Here is a 20,238-nt window from a genome sequence, read left to right as displayed (position 1 = left end):
GCCCAGCCCTAACTCTGATTTGATTTTATTCAACTTGAAAATATATAGAATATGGAAACCCTGAAAACAGATGTTAACATGAAAATATATAAAATATGGAAACCTTGAAAATAGATGTTAACTTGAAAATATATAGAATACGGAAACCCTGAAAACAGATGTTAATTAAAAAATATATAGAATATGGAAACCCTGAAAACAGATGTTAACTTGAAAATATATAAAATATGGAAACCCTGAAAACAGATGTTAACATGAAAATATATAGAATATGGAAACTCTGAAAACAGATGTTAACTTGAAAATATATAGAATATGGAAACCCTGAAAACAGATGTTAACATGAAAATATATAAAATATGGAAACTCTGAAAACAGATGTTAACTTGAAAATATATAGAATATGGAAACTCTGGAAACAGATGTTAACTTGAAAATATATAAAATATGGAAACCCTGAAAACAGATGTTAACTTGAAAATATATAGAATATGAAAACTCTGAAAACAGATGTTAACTTGAAAATATATAGAATATGGAAACTCTGAAAACAGATGTTAACTTGAAAATATATAAAATATGGAAACCCTGAAAACAGATGTTAACATGAAAATATATAGAATATGGAAACCCTGAAAACAGATGTTAACTTGAAAATATACAGAATATGGAAACCCTGAAAACAGATGTTAACTTGAAAATATATAGAATATGGAAACTCTGAAAACAGATGTTAACTTGAAAATATATAGAATATGGAAACCCTAAGAACAGATGTTAACTTGAAAATATATAAAATATGGAAACCCTGAAAACAGATGTTAACTTAAAAATATATAAATATGGAAACCCTGAAAACCGATTTTAACTTAAAAATATATTGAATATGGAAACCCTGAAAACAGATGTTAACTTGAAAATATATAAAATATGGAAACCCTGAAAACAGATGTTAACTTGAAAATATATAAAATATGGAAACCCTGAAAACAGATGTTAACTTAAAAATATATAAATATGGAAACCCTGAAAACCGATTTTAACTTAAAAATATATAGAATATGGAAACCCTGAAAACAGATTTTAACTTGAAAATATATAAAATATGGAAACCCTGAAAACAGATTTTAACTTGAAAATATATAGAATATGGAAACCCTGAAAACAGAGCTCAATTTAAAAATATGTAAAATATGGAAACCCTGAAAACAGATCTAAACTTAAAAATATATAGAATATGGAAACCCTAAAAACAGATCTCAACTTTCAATATTTAAATTCTAGAGAATCAGAAGAAGTTTGATAAAACAAAGCTTTTAATTGTACCTAGTGAATCGGACAGTGCCATCTTTGCACGGAGGGTCACTTGAAATTACGCTTTCAGTCCCTTTAAACATTTAAGCACTGTGACGGGTCTAATATCTACAAAGAACCCATTTACAAAATTGATTAATATTTTTTAGAAAAGGCTTTTAGATGAACCTCGAGAAATGAAATGCATTAGTTTTATTCATGAAAGAATCTGTTTCAGCATTTCAGTAAAATAAATGCATTTATGCATACCTTTTTTATCATTTTTATAAAAAAATTCAATTTCAATTTTTCCAACGTTAAGATGCAAAAACTACACCATTAGCTCACTTTGAAATAATAGTTTTTTCAACTTTAAAAAAATAGTTTATGCTTTAAACAGACGCGGTTCGCCCTACCATATGATTATACATGCTTTGCAGACGGGTACTACATTTGAATAAGCTATATTTGTCTGATATACAATTACCGCGTATACAATAACCTATTTTGAATATTTTTTGTACAAATGGAGTACCCGTCTGCAAAGCACGCATAATCATATGGTAGGCCGCGTCAGTTATATCTCCCTTCTCTTCCTTACTCCCTGACCCTACTCCATGCAGGGATTGCAAGATATGTAAAATCATTTAAAGCTTAAAAATTTAAAATCATATAAAATCATTAAAAATAAATGGTACGTTAAAGACATATTGGATCGTTTATTTTAAAGCCGTGTTTACATAGCAGAACTTAAAATCGGGCATTCTACTGAATTTTTTTTTCTGAAAACTTATAATATTTTTTTGGTTTACAGTCACGGTTTTTATTGTTACATAATGATAATTTGAAAATCTTTATACAATTTTCAGATATTTTAAATACTTTTACATTTTATATATTTTTATGCGCATAAACTGGACCNCCCCCCCGCCTTTTCATGTTCCCGGGTGGAGCAGTAATTTCCCCATTCATTAGATTAACATTTTGCAGATATTCTATTCGACCAAACAAATACAGAGCTAACCATTATAAAAAATATAACTTGATAACTTTGGTTTAAGCTTGTTATAATATTAAATCTGTTACTACTTAACTTTGGTTTAAAGCTTTTAATAATAATAAATCCGTTACTTGATAACTTTGGTTTTAAACTTGTAATAATAATAAATTTGTTACTTGATAACTTTGGTTCGAAACTTGTAATAATAATAAATCTGTTACTTGATAACTTTGGTTTAAAACTTGTAATAATAATAAATCTGTTACTTGATAACTTTGGTTTAAAACTTGTAATAATAATAAATCTGTTACTTGATAACTTTGGTTTAAAACTTGTAATAATAATAAATCTGTTACTTGATAACTTTGGTTCGAAACTTGTCATAATAATAAATCTGTTGCTTGATGTTTCCTAACAAAATTTAACGAAAGATTAAATATTTAGAAAAATAATGCCTGGTGAATACTTTCAATAACTTTTCTCGAGGTTAGTAAAAACAACAAATCATTTTTTAAAATTTTATTTAAGAAATATTAAAATATTCCTAAAAATTCTCAAGGTCAAATTTTCTAAGTAGTCCGTATTCTTGCATGTTATATATATATAATTGTTTAAAATTAATACAATATAAGTGAGTTAATTTTCAATTTTTGGACAATTTAGAGTTTTGCGAAATAGCGTCTTTTCTCTTTAATGAAGAACGTATTTTGTTGTTAGGGCGGGGAGTTATCTATCCATTTAGTTCTCACGTCCTTTCTCCGGGTCCGCTTAGTAGCAGAAGCGATATTCTTTACAGGAAAGGAGGGAGATCTACCGAGGATTTGCCGGTCAGTGTGATTCCCAGCCCGCACAGGTAGATGCGCTTATATAGGATTGTGTTTCATGTTTTCATTTTTTACGATTTTGAATCAGATTTTAAATCAGATTTTGAATCAGATTTTCAGTTTTTCATCTTCTTGCAGTTTGAAGTACGGACAATGTGGGGTTTAGTTCTCCTACTCCACGGAGTATCAGCTATGTCGGATCCACTTCTCTCCGAGGAAACCAAAACCAGGAGAACCCTCTCCAGGTTCAAGATAGACAATCCAGACAACAAGATCTGCTGGGAGAGGTCAGTAGATAGATAGATAGATAGATATATAGATAGATATATAGATATAGAATTGATAGATATATAGATATATAGATATAGAATAGATGGATAGATAGATAGATAGATAGATATATATATAGATATAGAATAGGTATAAAAGTAAAGAAAAAGGTTAATGTTTAGATAAATAAATTGATAGATAAGATATAGAAATATATTTATAGATTTCTATTTTTCAATTTTCAATATTTTAGGCATGGAGTTGATGGTTTTATTAGTGTTATCGATACTCACAACCACTTCAGGTGATATCATTGGTTCTGGTAGTTTTCAGGTGATATCATAGGTTCATGTAGTTTTCAGGTGATATCATTGGTTCAGGTAGTTTTCAAGTGACGTCATAGGTTCAGGTAGTTTTCACTTGATGTCATAGGTTCAGGTAGTTTTCAGGTGATATCATTGGTTCAGGTAGTTTTCAGATGATATCATTGGTTCAAGTAGGGTTCAAGTGATATCAATCATTGGTTCATCTAGTTTTCAGGTAATATCATTGGTTCAAGTAGTTTTCAGGTAGTTTTCAGGTGATATCATTGGTTCACGTAGGGTTCAAGTGATATCATTGGTTCATCTAGTTTTCAGGTAAAATCATTGGTTCAAGTAGTTTTCAGGTAGTTTTCAGGTGATATCATTGGATAAGGTAGTTTTCAGGTAATATCATTGGTTAAGGTAGTTTTCAGGTAATATCATTGGTTAAGGTAGTTTTTAGGTGATATCATTGGTTCCAGTAGGGTTCAAGTGATATCATTGGTTTAGGTAGTTTCATCCTTGCATGGTTGTCTAATCCCAACTATATTATTATTAGTAAATAGAACTGTTTTTGTAAATTTGTCAGTACTAAGTAATATTTTTGAGAAATCATAGGATGAATGAGATTAACCTTTAAAACAAGAAATGTAAATAAATAAAAAAAAAAACTTTAAAAATTACAGAAATTGGTGTCTGGTTCTACTGGAACTGGTAAATATAAAACTAAATGAAATAAGTTAGAATGTTGAAAAGAAATAAATTCCTAAGTTTATTTGTTCACAACATTTTCCCATTCTTTAAATATTTCCTCTCTTGTACTGCAAGTGCAAATCAAACTTTATTTGTTAACACAGACATCATGATTTTATTTTTATCATTGGACCTAAAATTTTACTTAATCATTTTTTTAAATAGATAAATAAATAAATAAATAATGATTTATCATTCACAAATAAGAATAAAACAAGCAAATTATTGGTTAAGCAGTCTCTGAATAAATAGAATTGCAGATTTAATATATTTTTTTCTGTCCTGGTATAATTGACATAATACTGCTCCTGGTGGCGTAGTTTGTTTTCATGTGGGTGAACTGGAGCAGGGAAGAGATGACGATGTTTAGAAGATTTAATACATTTCTTTGCAAAAGAGAGGGATAGCTTGTCCCTTCTTGACTCCAGGGTCTCCAGTTTACAGGACTCCAATGCACTTATATATTCGACATAATCTTTGCCCAGAATAATTTCTAGGCAAACTCTCTGTATCCGTTCAAGGGCATTGTTTTGGTCAACTTAATTATTCGACTTAAACCTGAAATTTAAACTTTGTTTACATTACTCGACTTTAACCTAGAATTTAACTTAATTACTTGACTTAAACCTGAAATTTAAACTTTATTATTTGACTTAAACCTGAAATTTAAACTTTATTATTTGACTTAAACCTGAAATTTAAACTTTATTATTTGACATAAACCTGAAATTTAAACTTTATTATTTGACTTAAACCTGAAATTCAACTTTATTATTTGACTTAAACCTGAAATTCAACTTTATTATTTGACTTAAACCTGAAATTTAAACTTTATTATTTGACTTAAACCTGAAATTTAAAATTTATTATTTGACTTAAACCTGAAATTTAAACTTTATTATTTGACATACACATCATATTTTCCAGTACTGTACATGCAGTCTCCATCTGTTTACTTTGCGCTTTATAGACAATAAAAAATATTTAAAATTTAATTTAATATATTTTCAGTTTATATTTAACATGGTATTATATTACAGACCTGTGTCTTCAATATCATTTTACATTTGTGTTGTGAAGACAAACTTCATGCTAAGACAATCTTTTTCTTTTTGCATATTTTAGAAATAAATGAACATTGAAAAATTGCAAAAGTTGTAGGCAGGACATTAAAGGGACTCTCGACGAAATTTATTTCAAGTGACCCTCCCCTGAAAGAGTTACATACCCGATTCACAACGGTATCCACCTTATATCTGAATGTAATATCTGAATGATTTGATTGAAATTAAGTTTTTCTACGATCTGAGTCGTATATTGCTACGTCCTACATTAAAAGTCGCTTTTATCAATTTTCTCCTCATAGACGCAACAGATAGAAGTTAGATTAACACCGATCAAAAACGATTATTTTTCGTTTTTCGCTTTACCCCCTTTCATTTTTCGTGAACACTCCCTTCTTAAAGTAGAAAAACAAAAATATCTTCCCAATTGGTTCTGAGATAAAGATGTAAAGGGGGGTCACTAGAAAGTACAGTTCTTTTTAAACACGAGGGAATTTAATCTACGGTTTGACATCTTAAACAAAGAGATCGTTCTAACAATTTTTCTTGAAAAACATTTATGAATTTGATACCCATAGGGGCGCAGCAGAATGAACAATTTACAGCGCGTTGAAATTACAGATTTGTAAATAATTGATTAAAAGTCCTTTTGGAATAAAAATTGGGTTCAACATGAATATTGGAAAGTGTTTTTTTGTGGTGCACTATATATATCAATAAACAATTTTCAGAGTCCTCAGGATCAGGGAAAACAATTGTCTGCGATCTAAGGAATCGAGTCTTTGTCTCAAATTCTGATTTTTTAACCCTTCATCTTTACAACCCAATGTCGTAAACCTTAGATATTAAAAACTATGAAATCTGTTAGGTTAAGTATTCTAAGTCTTTTACCATCAGGTTGCAGAGATATAGGGATCAGAAAATTTTAGTTTGTGACAAAGACTCAATTCCTTTTCGTTTAAAGAAGATGGAAAAATCTATTGCAGTCAGAGATAAAAGAAAAATAATAAAAACCCAGCCAAATAAATACTCCTTTACGCGTACTTTGCGTGATATCAACATAAAACATGAACCGTGAAAAACAATATGATCGATAAAAATCGTAAAAACCCTAATCCCGGTTTTTTCGGACACAGTCTCTATCTTTGAGAATTTTTCTTTAACAGACCAATACATGAATCATGTATCTTATTCATTTATTGTATCCGTGACACCATATGTTCATGTACTCTGTATTGTATCCATGTATTCTGCATTGTATCCATGTATTTATCCTGTACTGTATCCATGTATCCTCTATTGTATCTGTATACCCATGTATCCATGTATCCTGTATTGTATCTGTATACCCATGTATCCATGTATCCTGTATTGTATCTGTATATCCATGTATCCATGTATCCTGTATTGTATCTGTATACCCATGTATCTATGTATCCTGTATTGTATCTATATATCCATGTAACCATGTATCCTGTATTGTATCTGTATATCCATGTATCCATGTATCCTGTATTGTATCTGTATATCCATGTATCCATGTATCCTGTATTGTATCTGTATATCCATGTATCCATGTATCCTGTATTGTATCTGTATATCTATGTATCCATGTATCCTGTATTGTATCTGTATATCCATGTATCTATGTATCCTGTATTGTATCTGTATATCCATGTATCCATTACAACACTGAGTGCTAAATCTCTTGCTGAGTTCTTCTCTGCAATGTATGCTAATGTTTGTTTAGACTTTATAGTTCTCTTATATAAATATATATATATAATATAATAATAATATTATCATAGTAATAATAAATGTATTGTATATATGTTATATATTATATTCTGCCCAGTAATAATCCTCAGATTACAGTGTAGAAGTTGTCTGTTTACATATAAACTTAAAATATTTATTTTAGACCTTTTGGCGGCCCTCCCGTTCCTTTCTTTGAATACCTTCAGTGGATGATAGATCATGGTCTACTCTTCTCAACCATGTTTGGTATTGGACAGCTACTGGAGAAGGTTGGGAAGGATTATATATTTCTCTAACTCCGGGTCTAAACTATTTCCCGGAGCTAAGAACTCATAAAATTGGATTAAGAAGATACTAAGCAAGTTTTCATTTAGTCTTTTCTAACCATCATGATGATAAAATATTAAACGTTGGCAGTAATTCTCTCAAAACCAAAAAACCAAGGTCAGAAGAAATTTCCGGAAAGGAATTGAGTTTTGCCACAAACTCTGATTTTCCTATCCCTATATATTTACAACTCAAAGTCGTAGACCTTAGATATTTCAAACTTTGAATATCAAAGGTTTACACCATCTGATTGCAAAGAAATACGGAATCGACAATTTGAGCTTGTGGCAAAGACTCAATTTCAATCCAATCAACTTAGAATTTTTAAACCGCACTGAGAATATTTTCGTGGTTAATTATACCAAGTTTCCCAAACAAAATGATATGATAATCGGTCTCTGGGTTAATGAGTTATGATCGTACAATTAGACAGACAGACGAACAGAGAATAGCCTGAAATTCCTCCTGACGTTGGTTTTTAGGTTTGTAAAGAATGCTTACGTCTTTTTGTAGGATTAACCATTATTTTTAAATAGTTTCTTAAATTTACAGCTTTAAACAAGGTAGTAATACAAGGAAAGTAAATTGCGGTCGCGTATACTCTGCGTACATATTGAAACCAGTTTTCTCTGGGCGGAATTTGTAAACAAGAATAGATGTATCAGTGTTCGTTTAGTATCCGAGGAGGATAAAAGCATTTAATTTAGATCATTTTGATAATACACATAATAGTTTCCTATGTCCAGAATATTTCATAGATTATTTTTGTGTAAATTGATTCCCATGTCAGGCTGTCTTGTGTTTACTTTTCCGCCCAAAGACAGTACACTGCAGTGCAAAAAACGCGTACACCACTGAAATAACTTTCCTTGCATTAGTTCTTTGGCTTTGAAAAAGTATCTACTGAATGATTTTGTATTTTTTTTTTGTGGATTTTTCTATCTTTTAACTAAATGAAAAAAACACCCTGTAGAATGAGATGGAATTTAGTTTTGGCTAACTTCAACTGCAACTTTTAAATTTAGGAGTTGTTATTTTCAATTAATAAAATAAATAATAAAAATGTATGCAGAGGAACCAGGATGATCCTGATTGTTGTTATTATCTTCACTGCCCAACCCTGAACTACACTGTGGTTCCAAACCCGGAGAATGATCGGTTAAATGCAGAGGATTTTACTAAAAAATATAAGGTATTCATCTTACCCTGATATCAGATATTCATCTAACCATGATATCAGGTATTCATTTAACCCTGATATCAGATATTCATCTAACCCTGATATCAGATATTCATCTAACCCTGATATCAGATATTCATCTAACCCTGATATCAGGTATCTTATATGTATCGTTCAACTCCTGAGATTCTCAGGTTTCAGCCTATACCCCCTTTAATTTTTCCTTTACAGTCCCTTTAATAATTAATAAAGATCAGTGGAGATTACGACAACAATCCCTTTAAATAAAAATATAATCGAACAGTTACTCGACTGCCTTTTTTTCGCGAACACTTCCTTTAATGACTCTGTAAATATATACAGCAGCAGCATAATTAGGGCTAAAACTAGTCAGCAGTATACTGCAAGATTAGACAGTACATAGAAGAATATTTTCTAAAAAGTCTAAAAATATTATTTTATTTAGTAATATTGCCTGCAGGGTTGCATGTTAAATTTGATGTTTATAATGATATTTAATATTTTATAAAAAACTGTATTTGTTTAACAGGGTAACAGTAGTTTAGAGGATACTATACATCTCCTATTGTCTGTAACCTTCCCCAACCTGCAGAAACCAGAGAAAATATCTAAAAACTTTAACGAGCTCGAGCACACCTTCCCAAACGCGTTTCGGTGGGCCGGGGAGATAAACGTGTTCAAGCACGCCCTGGCCAGCAACGGGTTCTTCGACCAGGAGAGGGTTACGGAGAAGATGATAGAGGCAGGACGATTGGATAAACTATTCAATACTCTCTCAGATAAGAAGTGGCCGACCACGCTCCATTCAGACCTGGGCTGCGATAACTATGACGATGTGCCGGTCAACATTGATCCAAGAAATAGTCTTTCAGGTGATTTCTTTAGATAACATATCCATGGACAGGGAAAATATCTCAATTTTTTTGCACAGTATTTAATATCGAGGATCCTATAGGAACAGTATTTACATATCGAGGATCCTATAGGAACAGTATTTACATATCGAGGATCCTATAGGAACAGTATTTACATATCGAGGATCCTATATGAACCGTATTTACATATCGAGGATCCTATAGGAACAGTATTTACATATCGAGGATCATATAGGAACATTATTTACATATCGAGGATCCTATAGGAACAGTATTTACATATCAAGGACCCTATATGAACATTATTTATTATCTAGGATCCAATGGGAACAGTATTTACATATCGAGGATCCTATTGGCACAATACTTGTATCTAGGATCATATAGGAACAGTATTTACTATTTAGAATCCTGTAGGAACATTATTTACATATCGAGGATCCTATAGGAACATTATTTACTATCTATGATCCTAAAGAACAGTGTTTACTATCTAGGACCCTATAGGAACATTATTTACTATCTAGCATCCTATAGGCACAGTATTTACTATCTAGGCCCCTATAGGAACAGTATTTACTATATATATAATCTTTAGTAACAGTATTTTCTATCTATAACCCAATAGGAACAATTTTAACTATCTAGGATCCTAAAGGAACAATATTTACAATCTAGGATCCTATAGATACAGCATTTAATATCTATAGATCCTATAGGAACAGTATTTACTATCTAGGACCCAATAGGAACAATATTTACTATTACGATAGGAACAACATTTCTATCTACGATCCTATAGGAACAGTATTTACTTTCTAGGATCAAATAGGAACAGTATTTACTATCTATGATCCTATAGGAACAACTTATACAAAAGAATTAAATTAGAGCAGAGCGATTCATAATTTCAAATTGAAAAAAAAAATATCGTTAGTTTCCTTTTTTCTGTTGTCTCTGAGAACCCCCATTAAACTACAGAATTCATATTATCTGTTCTGTTTCCCCCACATTAATATGATTTATATATTTGTAGTTGTCAGCTCCAGTTTTTCAAATTAGAGAAATTTAAAAACCTTATCTAGCCAGCTTTCTCTTTTCAAGCTTCCAGACTATATTTCCCCGAGAGAAGAATATCTGAACCATCAGCTAGAAACTTAAAACATTAAAATATTTTTCTTTTCCGTCCTGCTCCGGTCTCAATCCGTTCTGCAGTTCTTTAATAAACCTTTCTTTGTCAATAGATTAAACAACCTTTCTTCTTTCCTGTCCTAATCCTTGTCAGTAGTTTACTAAACCTTTCTTCTATTACTGTCCTAATCCTTGTCATAGTTTACTAAACATACCTCTGTCAACCATTAACATTAAGACCCCCCCCCCTTTTATGTAATGTCGTCTTCAACTTAAATGCTCCTCTCGGAGACGAGAATCCAAACCAAACAATTTCAGCCCGCTTTTCTTCTTTGTTCTCTGATAACGGAGTATAAACGTTTATCAATTGTGAACCATTTCAAAGTTAAACAAGAACATTTCTATTTAAAGAATTAGTGACTTTCATCAACATTTAATTGTTAATCTTTTCAGAAGTTTTAATGTATAAAAAGCGTCTTCGGACTTTTCGACAGATAACCCCCGAATAGGCAAATAGATCGTAAGAATCTTTTCATTATAAATTTGTAAACCCTGTAATAATTATTTATCATTATTCATTTCATTATTTTTTTAGGAAATAAAGAGTTTTCTGCATTATCGATTTTGATTTGTGGGTTATACCTTGTCTATCTGTTCATCGTCAGAATCTTGTTCCTTAGCGACAACAACCTCTTATTCCTGTCCTAATCCTTGTCAGTAGTTTACTAGACATACATATTATTCCTGTTCTAATCCTTGTCAGTAGTTTACAAAACCTATCTTCTATTCCTGTCCTAATCCTTGTCAGTAGTTTACAAACCTTTCTCTTATTCCTGTCCTAATCCTTGTCAGTAGTTTACAAACCTTTCTTCTATTCCTGTCCTAATCCTTGTCAATAGTTTACAAACCTTTCTCTTATTCCTGTCCTAATCCTTGTCAATAGTTTACAAAACCTATCTTCTATTCCTGTCCTAATCCTTAAACATTAGTTTACTAAACCTTTCTTCTATTCCTGTCCTAATCCTTGTCAGTAGTTTACTAAACCGTTCTCCTATTCCTGTACTAATCCTTGTCAGTAGTTTACTAAACATTTCTTTAATTCCTGTTCTAATCCTTGTCAGTTGTTTTCTAAACCTTTCTTCTATTCCTGTCCTAATCCTTGTCAGTAGTTTACTAAACCTTTCTCCTATTCCTGTCCTAATCCTTGTCAGTAGTTTACTAAACCTTTCTCCTATTCCTGTCCAAAAAGTAAAAACAAAATGATATAATTTATAATAAAAGATAATTTAAAATTTGAAAAAATCTGATGATTTAAAAAGTTTATTTCGATATGCCAGCTGCGAAAAATTTTACATTTACTTTTGACGTTAAAAGATAATTAAACAATCAATTTAATGGGGAATTGTATCCATTTAATGCTAATTTTTGGCTTTTTATTATCAAAAACTTATTAGTTTTCATCAAAATCGACTCAAAGACGACTTTCACAGAAACAAACCTTTGTACAAGATTTGTCCTCACTTGTTTTGGACTAAAAAGAGATCTAATCGTTGAATTAACAGAAATTTGTCTGTTAGAGAAAAATATTTTAACCTATTTTAACCTATTTTTAGACTACCCCTTGAATACACCCTGAATATTTGAAATTTAATTTAAATCAAATAGTCTACGTTTGAAATATCAAAAGTTTACACCATCAGGTTGCAAAAATAAAGGAATAAGAAAATTTGTGTTTGTGGCAAAGACTCAATTCCTTTGCACTTCTCCTTCTGAGTATCTAACATATAAAGTTATATATTTTAACTTATAAAGTTATGATATATAACCCCTTGACAGATTTGCTTTAAATTTTGATTGAGGAACTTGGGAGACACACAGGAATGTTCTTAGCATAGAGAATAGAATATATAGAGAGAAATTAAAAGAATCTCTCGGTATGAATTTGTTCAGTCCCTTTCAGCCTGAAAGGGAGTTCAAAGTGTACAAATCATCTAAATGTGCACAAATTATATGCAGTAGAGTACATTAATACGGTATGTTGCCTATACTATCCATTTCAATTTCGAATTTTTAAAACTTTTAAATAAACTTTATAATGAATTAGGTGAATAAAAACATCATTTGATTTATAGTTATAACGGAAAATCATCGTTTGTAAAGTGGAAGGCATAGAGTCTATGAGAAATGATCATTGGTCAATTATGAAACCAGCCTATTTCATAATTTGGTTTTCTTTTAACAATAATTTTAGATTTTCTATAAAATGATATTCCAGGGCCCAACAGGTTATATAGCATAAATATGTGAAGTACACCTGCAGTATGGAAACAGTACAACAAAATGGCCGTTTTACACTTTTTTCTAGTAAATTCCTCTCTATATATTCTATTCTCTATGGTTCTTAGCTTGGTTTTGAGATTCTAAGTTGAGCTGGTCCAATCGTAAATCGTAATTTATGAGTAAAGTACCCTGGGCAACACTGGGTTCTCAAGTTATGAGTGTATTCACTCTGTCTGAAATAAATAAAGAATAAGAGGAGAGAAGGGAAAAAAGTGAGTTAGGAGAATAATTGAAAATAGATCATGCAGAAAATTCGACGAGTAAGACAAGGACAAATAAAGGACTGGGCACGGCGGGGTATTTTAGAGGTACAGGGGGGGGGGGTGTGACTAGTTTTGTAACAATACAAATCTTAAAACTCATTTGTCTTGTGTTTCATGGTGAGAATGCACAAAATGAATATATTCTGATAATCTTTTCATCTACAAACATTGTATCAATTGTATCTTGCATTGATTTATATTTATTTTAATTTATAATTACATTTCCAGTTTATATATTTATCCTTGAATGGATCCTGTAAACCCGCAATATATTTAGATGTCGTCTTTGTTACATCGATCTATTTCGAAAGAAAAACACATACTTATTAGCTTATTTGCCCAAAATTACAACGGATTCAGGATAATACAGATATTTATAAATAGATTATAACAAACATTAATCAAAGATGTAGGGGCGGCACAAGCTCGCCCAACTATTGGTTTGGGCTCTGATTCGAGTATATAATACCCATTTTAAGAGTTTTCACGGAAATTATCAGTGAAATTATCTTCAATTGTTGACTCTGCTATAGTTCGAGCTAAAGCTATACCTAGGGAAGTTGCTTTAAAGAAAGTGGAGAAAAGGAGAAACCAGATCGAGTTATATTCTCCATCTCATTTAATCCCCAGCTGCCTTGTGTCTCCTCCATCATACAGAAACATTGGAGAACCATGGTTCAGGATCCTTGGATGAAGGAGGTTTTTCAAAATCCACCTATGGTTACCTATAGGAGACCTCCTAATCTTAGGGATAAACTATCCGAGCCAGAATTCCAGATCCTCCTAGAATGAGGCCAAAGAGGCTAATACCTGGTATGAAACCTTGTGGTTAAATTTGCCCAACTTGTCCCTACATAGAGCCTGGAACAGTTATACAATCCTCTAATACCAGCAAGAAGATTGAGATTAATGGAACTTTCAACTGTAAGACCAGAAATGTAGTTTACTGTATAANATCAAGCTTTATTGGGATGGTAAGGTCCAACAGTAAGGTTCCCTGCTTTAGACTTTGGTAGATTTAAAATATATGATATAGAGCAGGACGGATATATTCTATTACAAAATATATGATATAGAGCAGGACGGATATATTCTATTACAAAATATATGATATAGAGCAGGACGGATATATTCTATTACAAAATTTAAATTTCTGTTTAAATTGAAATAATGTTTGAAACAAAAAGTTTTGATTTTATTTAATATTTCAAATATTAGGTAGATACAATATACCAAATACAAGATAAATCCGACATATTGGATTATTTAAAAACAGTACTTTTGGATGGGGTTTTGTGATTTTCTTTGGTTTATTTTAAAATCATAAATATTCTTGTTAGCTTGGACTTTGTGCTTTTAAGATGTCAATATTTGAATTTGATATATAATCTTTAAGTTCACACACTTAACGCTCCCATAAAAATTGAAATGTACTGATACTGATACTGATACTGATGCTGATACTGATACTGATACTAAAACATGTTTACTCTCGTTTTTAATTCGCAAAATGTAGTCTGATGTTGCTTTAAATTATCGCAATAACACAGAGAAATGATTGCTAAACAAAAACAATTTTTATACTATAAATATTTTTGTTGCTAAGGGGGTACAGGGAAAAACAGTAAGTATTTGTAATCTGAAGAAAGATAAGTATGCCTGTTAATCCTTCCTATATATATTTTTTCAGGCTGCGAGATACCAACAGAGGAGTTAAGAGCAGCTTCACAAAACCATGGTTGGTGGAAGGATATGTTGGAAGTTTATTATCATTCATTCTTCGATAAACAAAACAAACCCAGAACGACCTTCTCCAAGGTTCAGCATCTCAAGGTTTGGGACACCCTGCTCTCCAGGTATAAAAACTTAACAGTGGTTTGGGCTCATCTTGGATTATCGAAAGAACTGCGTGATCTTCATCCCAATATTCACGCGCATATTCTCCGTAAACTCTTCCAACGTCATGACAACCTACATGCGGACGTATCCTGGGACGTTCTCGCCAAGCAGAACCTTATGAACCACGACGGTAGCAAGAAGGTCTCCGACCTCCACACAGATACACACACAGACTTTAACGAGGACGTGGAGTTCCTCTTCAACAGCTCTGATGTAGATCAGATCAGAGAGGATCTTCACCAGACCTGGATGGTTCATGAAGGTTTGGTGCGGAGCAAGGGATCAGTGACTGGTCCAACTCATTCTATGGCGATATACCTGGAACTGTTCCATGAGTATCCGGATAGATTCCTCACAGGAACAGACTTTGTAGCCTCCCTGGGTCAAAAGCATCTGTATCCTGGAACCATGAACAAGAACGGATGCATGAAGGATATTCCCAACCATGCTCGTCAGCTCACGGATACAAGTTCGATCAACATGTTTTTCGATGACGAAACCTTCAGGAAAATAGTTCTTGGAGAGAATTTCTTCCGAATAACTCAGCTGTCGGATATCTACGCTGCTCCACCTGTATGCGGAGACTCGGTAAGGAATTATTCACAATTAGATAATGATTATCTTCGAATTATTTCCTAAAAGTTCAAATTTGATCCAACCCCAAATTACTATGGTATTGGGACATTTCATAGAAAGGCATTTCAAAGATGGACATTTCATAGATTGGAAATTCCTATCTATAAAATGTCCTATCTATGAATTTATTTTCTATGAAATGTATTATTTCTGAAATCTCCTGTCTCTGAAATGTCCTTACCATGATTTTGATATCTATGAAATGTCCATCTATAAAATGTCTTAACATGAAATGTCCCAACACCATAGTTATACTGCATAAATGCCTACTACTTTTTTTATGGAATCCTGAAGAAAATTAAGTTGTTTTCTTGAAATTCTCTGATAAGTTTGAGATATGAAGATTTCCCTCTAGTGACTCCAGTCATCGTAAAAACTTTCATTAATTCTCGGGAAAGTTTTCATATTCTGTCTGCAGTAGAAGATCTTTCCATTTTCTTAAAACTTTTCTTAGTTTAAATCCGAACTTTTTCTTTACAAAACATGCTTGTTGTTTCAATTATAGCTTTACAAATTTTACAAATTTTACTAATTTTACAAATTATAAATCGACAAATCTGATTTTTACAGTTTCTCCTGCTAGTAATGATATTAACCCGATAAGTGGAGAATGCAGAGGACAATGTAATAAAGCAAAACAATACCTTATTCGAGGAGTTTGTCAATAAAATCTAGATACGAATGCTTTATCTTTGAATTCTTTATATTCAAGGCTACACAATTATAAGTGAGCGACATTTCCTAAGTCTGAAAGATGCACCTTTTTTACAAATTAACCTGATTGTGAGTTAAGTTTCTCTGACGATGACTTTACCTTATAGAAACACAAAGAAACCGCTAGTTATAGCAACAAGGCGTATTTTGCGGGAGAATATTTTTTTATATTTTAGAGAAATTAAACTTGCTTGTAAAATATTGTCGCTCAACATTATTATCATTTTTTTTTAACATACCCTGGACATTAAAGGAGCGAACACGTTTAATGATTTACAATGTTATTATTTTGATTTGGTACAGCAAACTTTCTCGGGGCCGGACCCTAACTGACTGAGCACTTGCAGTACGTTGTTGACACAAAACATACAGACAAGAAAATGCCGGCGGAACATTATGCATGTCAGGGAAAATTTATTTTTCTCAGAAATATACAGTGCTCTCCAAAATAAATGGTAAATGAAGTCGACTTTTCAAATATTGTTGTGTAAATGAACACAACTTCTCGTAAATGAAATGGTAAATAATTAAAACAACTTCTCGTTAATATACAGTGCTTCTCAAAATAAAATGGTAAAGGAACAAAACTTCTTCACAAAAATACAGTGCTCCCTACAATAAAATTGTGGATGAAGACATCGTCTCATAAATATACAGGACAGCAAGTCCTTTTCCATAATCAAAATGTCGTCTTTATTTTACCCTTCATTCTTTGTACCACTGAAATCTTTCGTACTTAATATCATCTTCATTTTACAGTTTAGTCTGAAAACAACAGAACGTGTTTATTTTCCACTTTATTCTGGGGACCACTGCGTTTACGGCAAAATGTCGTCTTCATTTTCCATTTCATTAAGAGGACTACTGCATTTTTGTTAAAATGTCGTCTTCATTTATCACATTCACAAGTTCGTTGAAAGGAAACGGCCTCTTTACCCCGTTTTTTTATGTCCAACGTCGTCTTCATGTGTACTGCTCTGCTTAGTGTTTAAGGTCGCCCCCCGGATTTTATCATGTACTGACAACATAAATGAATGCTTATGGTTACATAAAAGTCTATGTTACTTTTTTTTAAACGAGTATATAAAAATTATGTCTACAGTTTTATTTTTACCAAAATTTTTACCAAATTATTTCTCAAAATTCTAAAAGACTAATTTCTCCAGTAATGCTATTATGCTTTCATAAAATTCCGTGTTACCATTTAAATATAAGGATTTTTTAAAATGATATCTACAATTTACACTAATTATTTTTCTACAATATAAAAAATATTCTCCCGCAAAATACGCCTTTTTGCTATAACTAGAGGTTTCTATACGTTGTGTTTCTATAAGGTTGGACTCCAAGTCCATGTAAGGAGTATTCTTCCACGACTTTTTATCGCTTAAACTTGGCAGACAGAAACTATAGAATCCTGGATCCAATCTTTTTAAAATAGAAATCCCTCCAGAGTCGGCAAACTTTTGGTTGAAGTAAAGCTAATCTTTTTCCGCTAAAAAATTAAATGAAATATAACATCTAAACTTATGATTGATTTATCTCATGCGGTTCCCCCGAAACGGTTTAGATTAACCTCTCTTTAATCAATTAAAAGTTCTCGGCTTAGAACCAAACCAAACCTTGCTTTGTATTCCAGGTACTCCCTCTGGAGGCAGTGATCGGTATCGGAGTTGGAGTAGGAGTTCTAGTTCTGGTTCTTCTCCTGGTCCTTATCTATGTACTGTGCGCCAGGGGCAGGGATGGAGGAACCAACTTCTCCAGGAAAATATAATTAAATATGAAATTATTTAATTTTAGAATATTAGGATCTAAATCTAAAACAGAGAACAAGAGTTCTCAGACTTCATTGAAGTCAGAATTTCAAAGTTTATATTTCTACTTAATTTTTATAGAATTCTTTAAAAGTAATGGCATATAGCCTAATTTTTGAAATTGCACCTTGAAGCATTGTGAATGAAACTATGATCACAACTGCTGAACCCCTTTACGACAAAGTAATTGAGTCTTTGTAACAAATTCTGATTTTCTAAAACCCTAATTTTTTCCACCTGATGGTGTAAACCTTTGATATTTTAAGCTTAGATTCTGTCATCTATCTGAATTCATAGTTTGAAATATCTAACGTCTATGGCATTGGGTTGCAAAGATATAGAGATTAGAAAATCATAGTTGGTGACAAAGACTCAATTCTTTTAGTTTTGATTGTTCGTTTCCTTGTTTTTAAGGAATAACAAAATATCCAAGGGCGGTTTTAGGATTTGAAATAGAGGGGGGGGAGGGTAAAAAGTGTATTTGCGCCAATTTTACCTCCCCCCCCCCTGTAATCTTATAAAAAGTATTCCCCCCCTTTATTGCTAAAAAGTTCAATTTACCGCCCTAACCCTACAAAAATTACAGTTTCTATATAGTACAGGGTAGGTAAATGAAAAGTAGGGGAAAAATTAATTTAAAATTATATAAATATTGACAGAGTAAACGAGAACCAGAACGCTGCCACTACAAATGTTTAAACTAAGTTCAACGCTGGCTTTCATTATCAACACGTGTCTAATTCGGCTTTCAGTACACGTGTCAGTACACGTTTCAGCACACGTTTTTCCGACCATCTTTTACCAGGATATATTATATAAATATTATATATATAAGTATCACATACTTTTAAACATACTTTTGATAGACATCTATGCTTGAACACTCTTTAAATATTTTATCTCTAGTCAATATAAAGTATTTCTCGGTTATGTTTTAGACCAATTTACATGTACATTGTACATAATGAGATCTTCTACTGTGGAGTTTGCAGTACAGTTTGTAGTTTGTAAAATGTACAATGTATATACATAATTCAAGAGAATCGACAACAAAAATTCAATTATCATTGAAAATATATCAGTAGATTTAAATCAACTTCATCTATGAGAATTTAAAATTTTAAACATGTTGTATTGCAATTCAAATTTTTAACACAGGAAAGCATGAAAACGACGTGGTGTTGTTGTGAAAAATTGGACGTCATTTGTCTCTCGATTCTTTATTAGAAATAGACCATTTACAACTCTTCTTAGCACTTTCTCAGATTTAAATAGACTTTTTACCCCTCTTCATCCTTAGGTTAAAATGTTTCTGTATTTTGTCATACATGGAGTAACTTAAACGCCGTAATTTCACATGCTAATTCATCCAAGGAAACCGCACTGTGTTTTGTTACTTTAGGATCTTAATATAAGTCTCGTTAATGGACAGAGAAAATATAACAACCAAAAATATAACAACCAAAAATATAACCACCAAAAATATAACAACCAAAAATATAACAACCAAAAATATAACAACCAAAAATAGAACACCCAAAAATATAAGAACCAAAAATATAAGAACCAAAAATATAAGAACCAAAAATATAACGACCAAAATATAACCACCAAAAATATAACCATGTTTTGTCCAAAAATATAACCTTTTTTTAAAATGAAAATATAACCATTTTTGTACCAAGAATATAACCATTTTTGAACCAAAAATATGACCATTTTATAACCAAAAATATAACCATTTATACCAAATTTATTTTATTAGCTAACAGTA

General features: G+C 31.7%; 1 protein-coding gene across 2 annotated transcripts; it reads left to right on the top strand.

Moving 5' to 3' along the window:
- Positions 1–2,733: 2,733 nt before the first annotated feature.
- Positions 2,734–20,059, top strand: LOC111709717 (uncharacterized). 2 transcript variants are annotated; one of them, XM_023483603.1, is made up of 10 exons: positions 2,734–2,779; positions 3,011–3,146; positions 3,256–3,404; positions 3,641–3,691; positions 7,428–7,533; positions 8,664–8,783; positions 9,322–9,664; positions 15,092–15,888; positions 18,290–18,414; positions 19,124–20,059. In XM_023483603.1, exons 3-10 carry the CDS (start codon positions 3,271–3,273, stop codon positions 19,161–19,163), a joined length of 1,716 nt encoding a protein of 571 aa, XP_023339371.1. In that variant the 5' UTR covers positions 2,734–2,779; positions 3,011–3,146; positions 3,256–3,270; the 3' UTR covers positions 19,164–20,059. The 2 variants fall into 2 exon arrangements, with proteins under 2 accessions (XP_023339371.1, XP_023339372.1); XM_023483604.1 differs by having other exon boundaries at positions 2,736–2,779; positions 3,090–3,146.
- Positions 20,060–20,238: the final 179 nt, after the last annotated feature.

This window comes from Eurytemora carolleeae, unplaced genomic scaffold (genome assembly GCF_000591075.1).
Source record: "Eurytemora carolleeae unplaced genomic scaffold, Eaff_2.0 scaffold974, whole genome shotgun sequence".
Taxonomy (NCBI): Eukaryota; Metazoa; Arthropoda; class Copepoda; order Calanoida; family Temoridae; genus Eurytemora; species Eurytemora carolleeae.
Note: the sequence above shows the minus strand (reverse complement) of the source record. Positions and strands in the feature narration are given on the sequence as shown.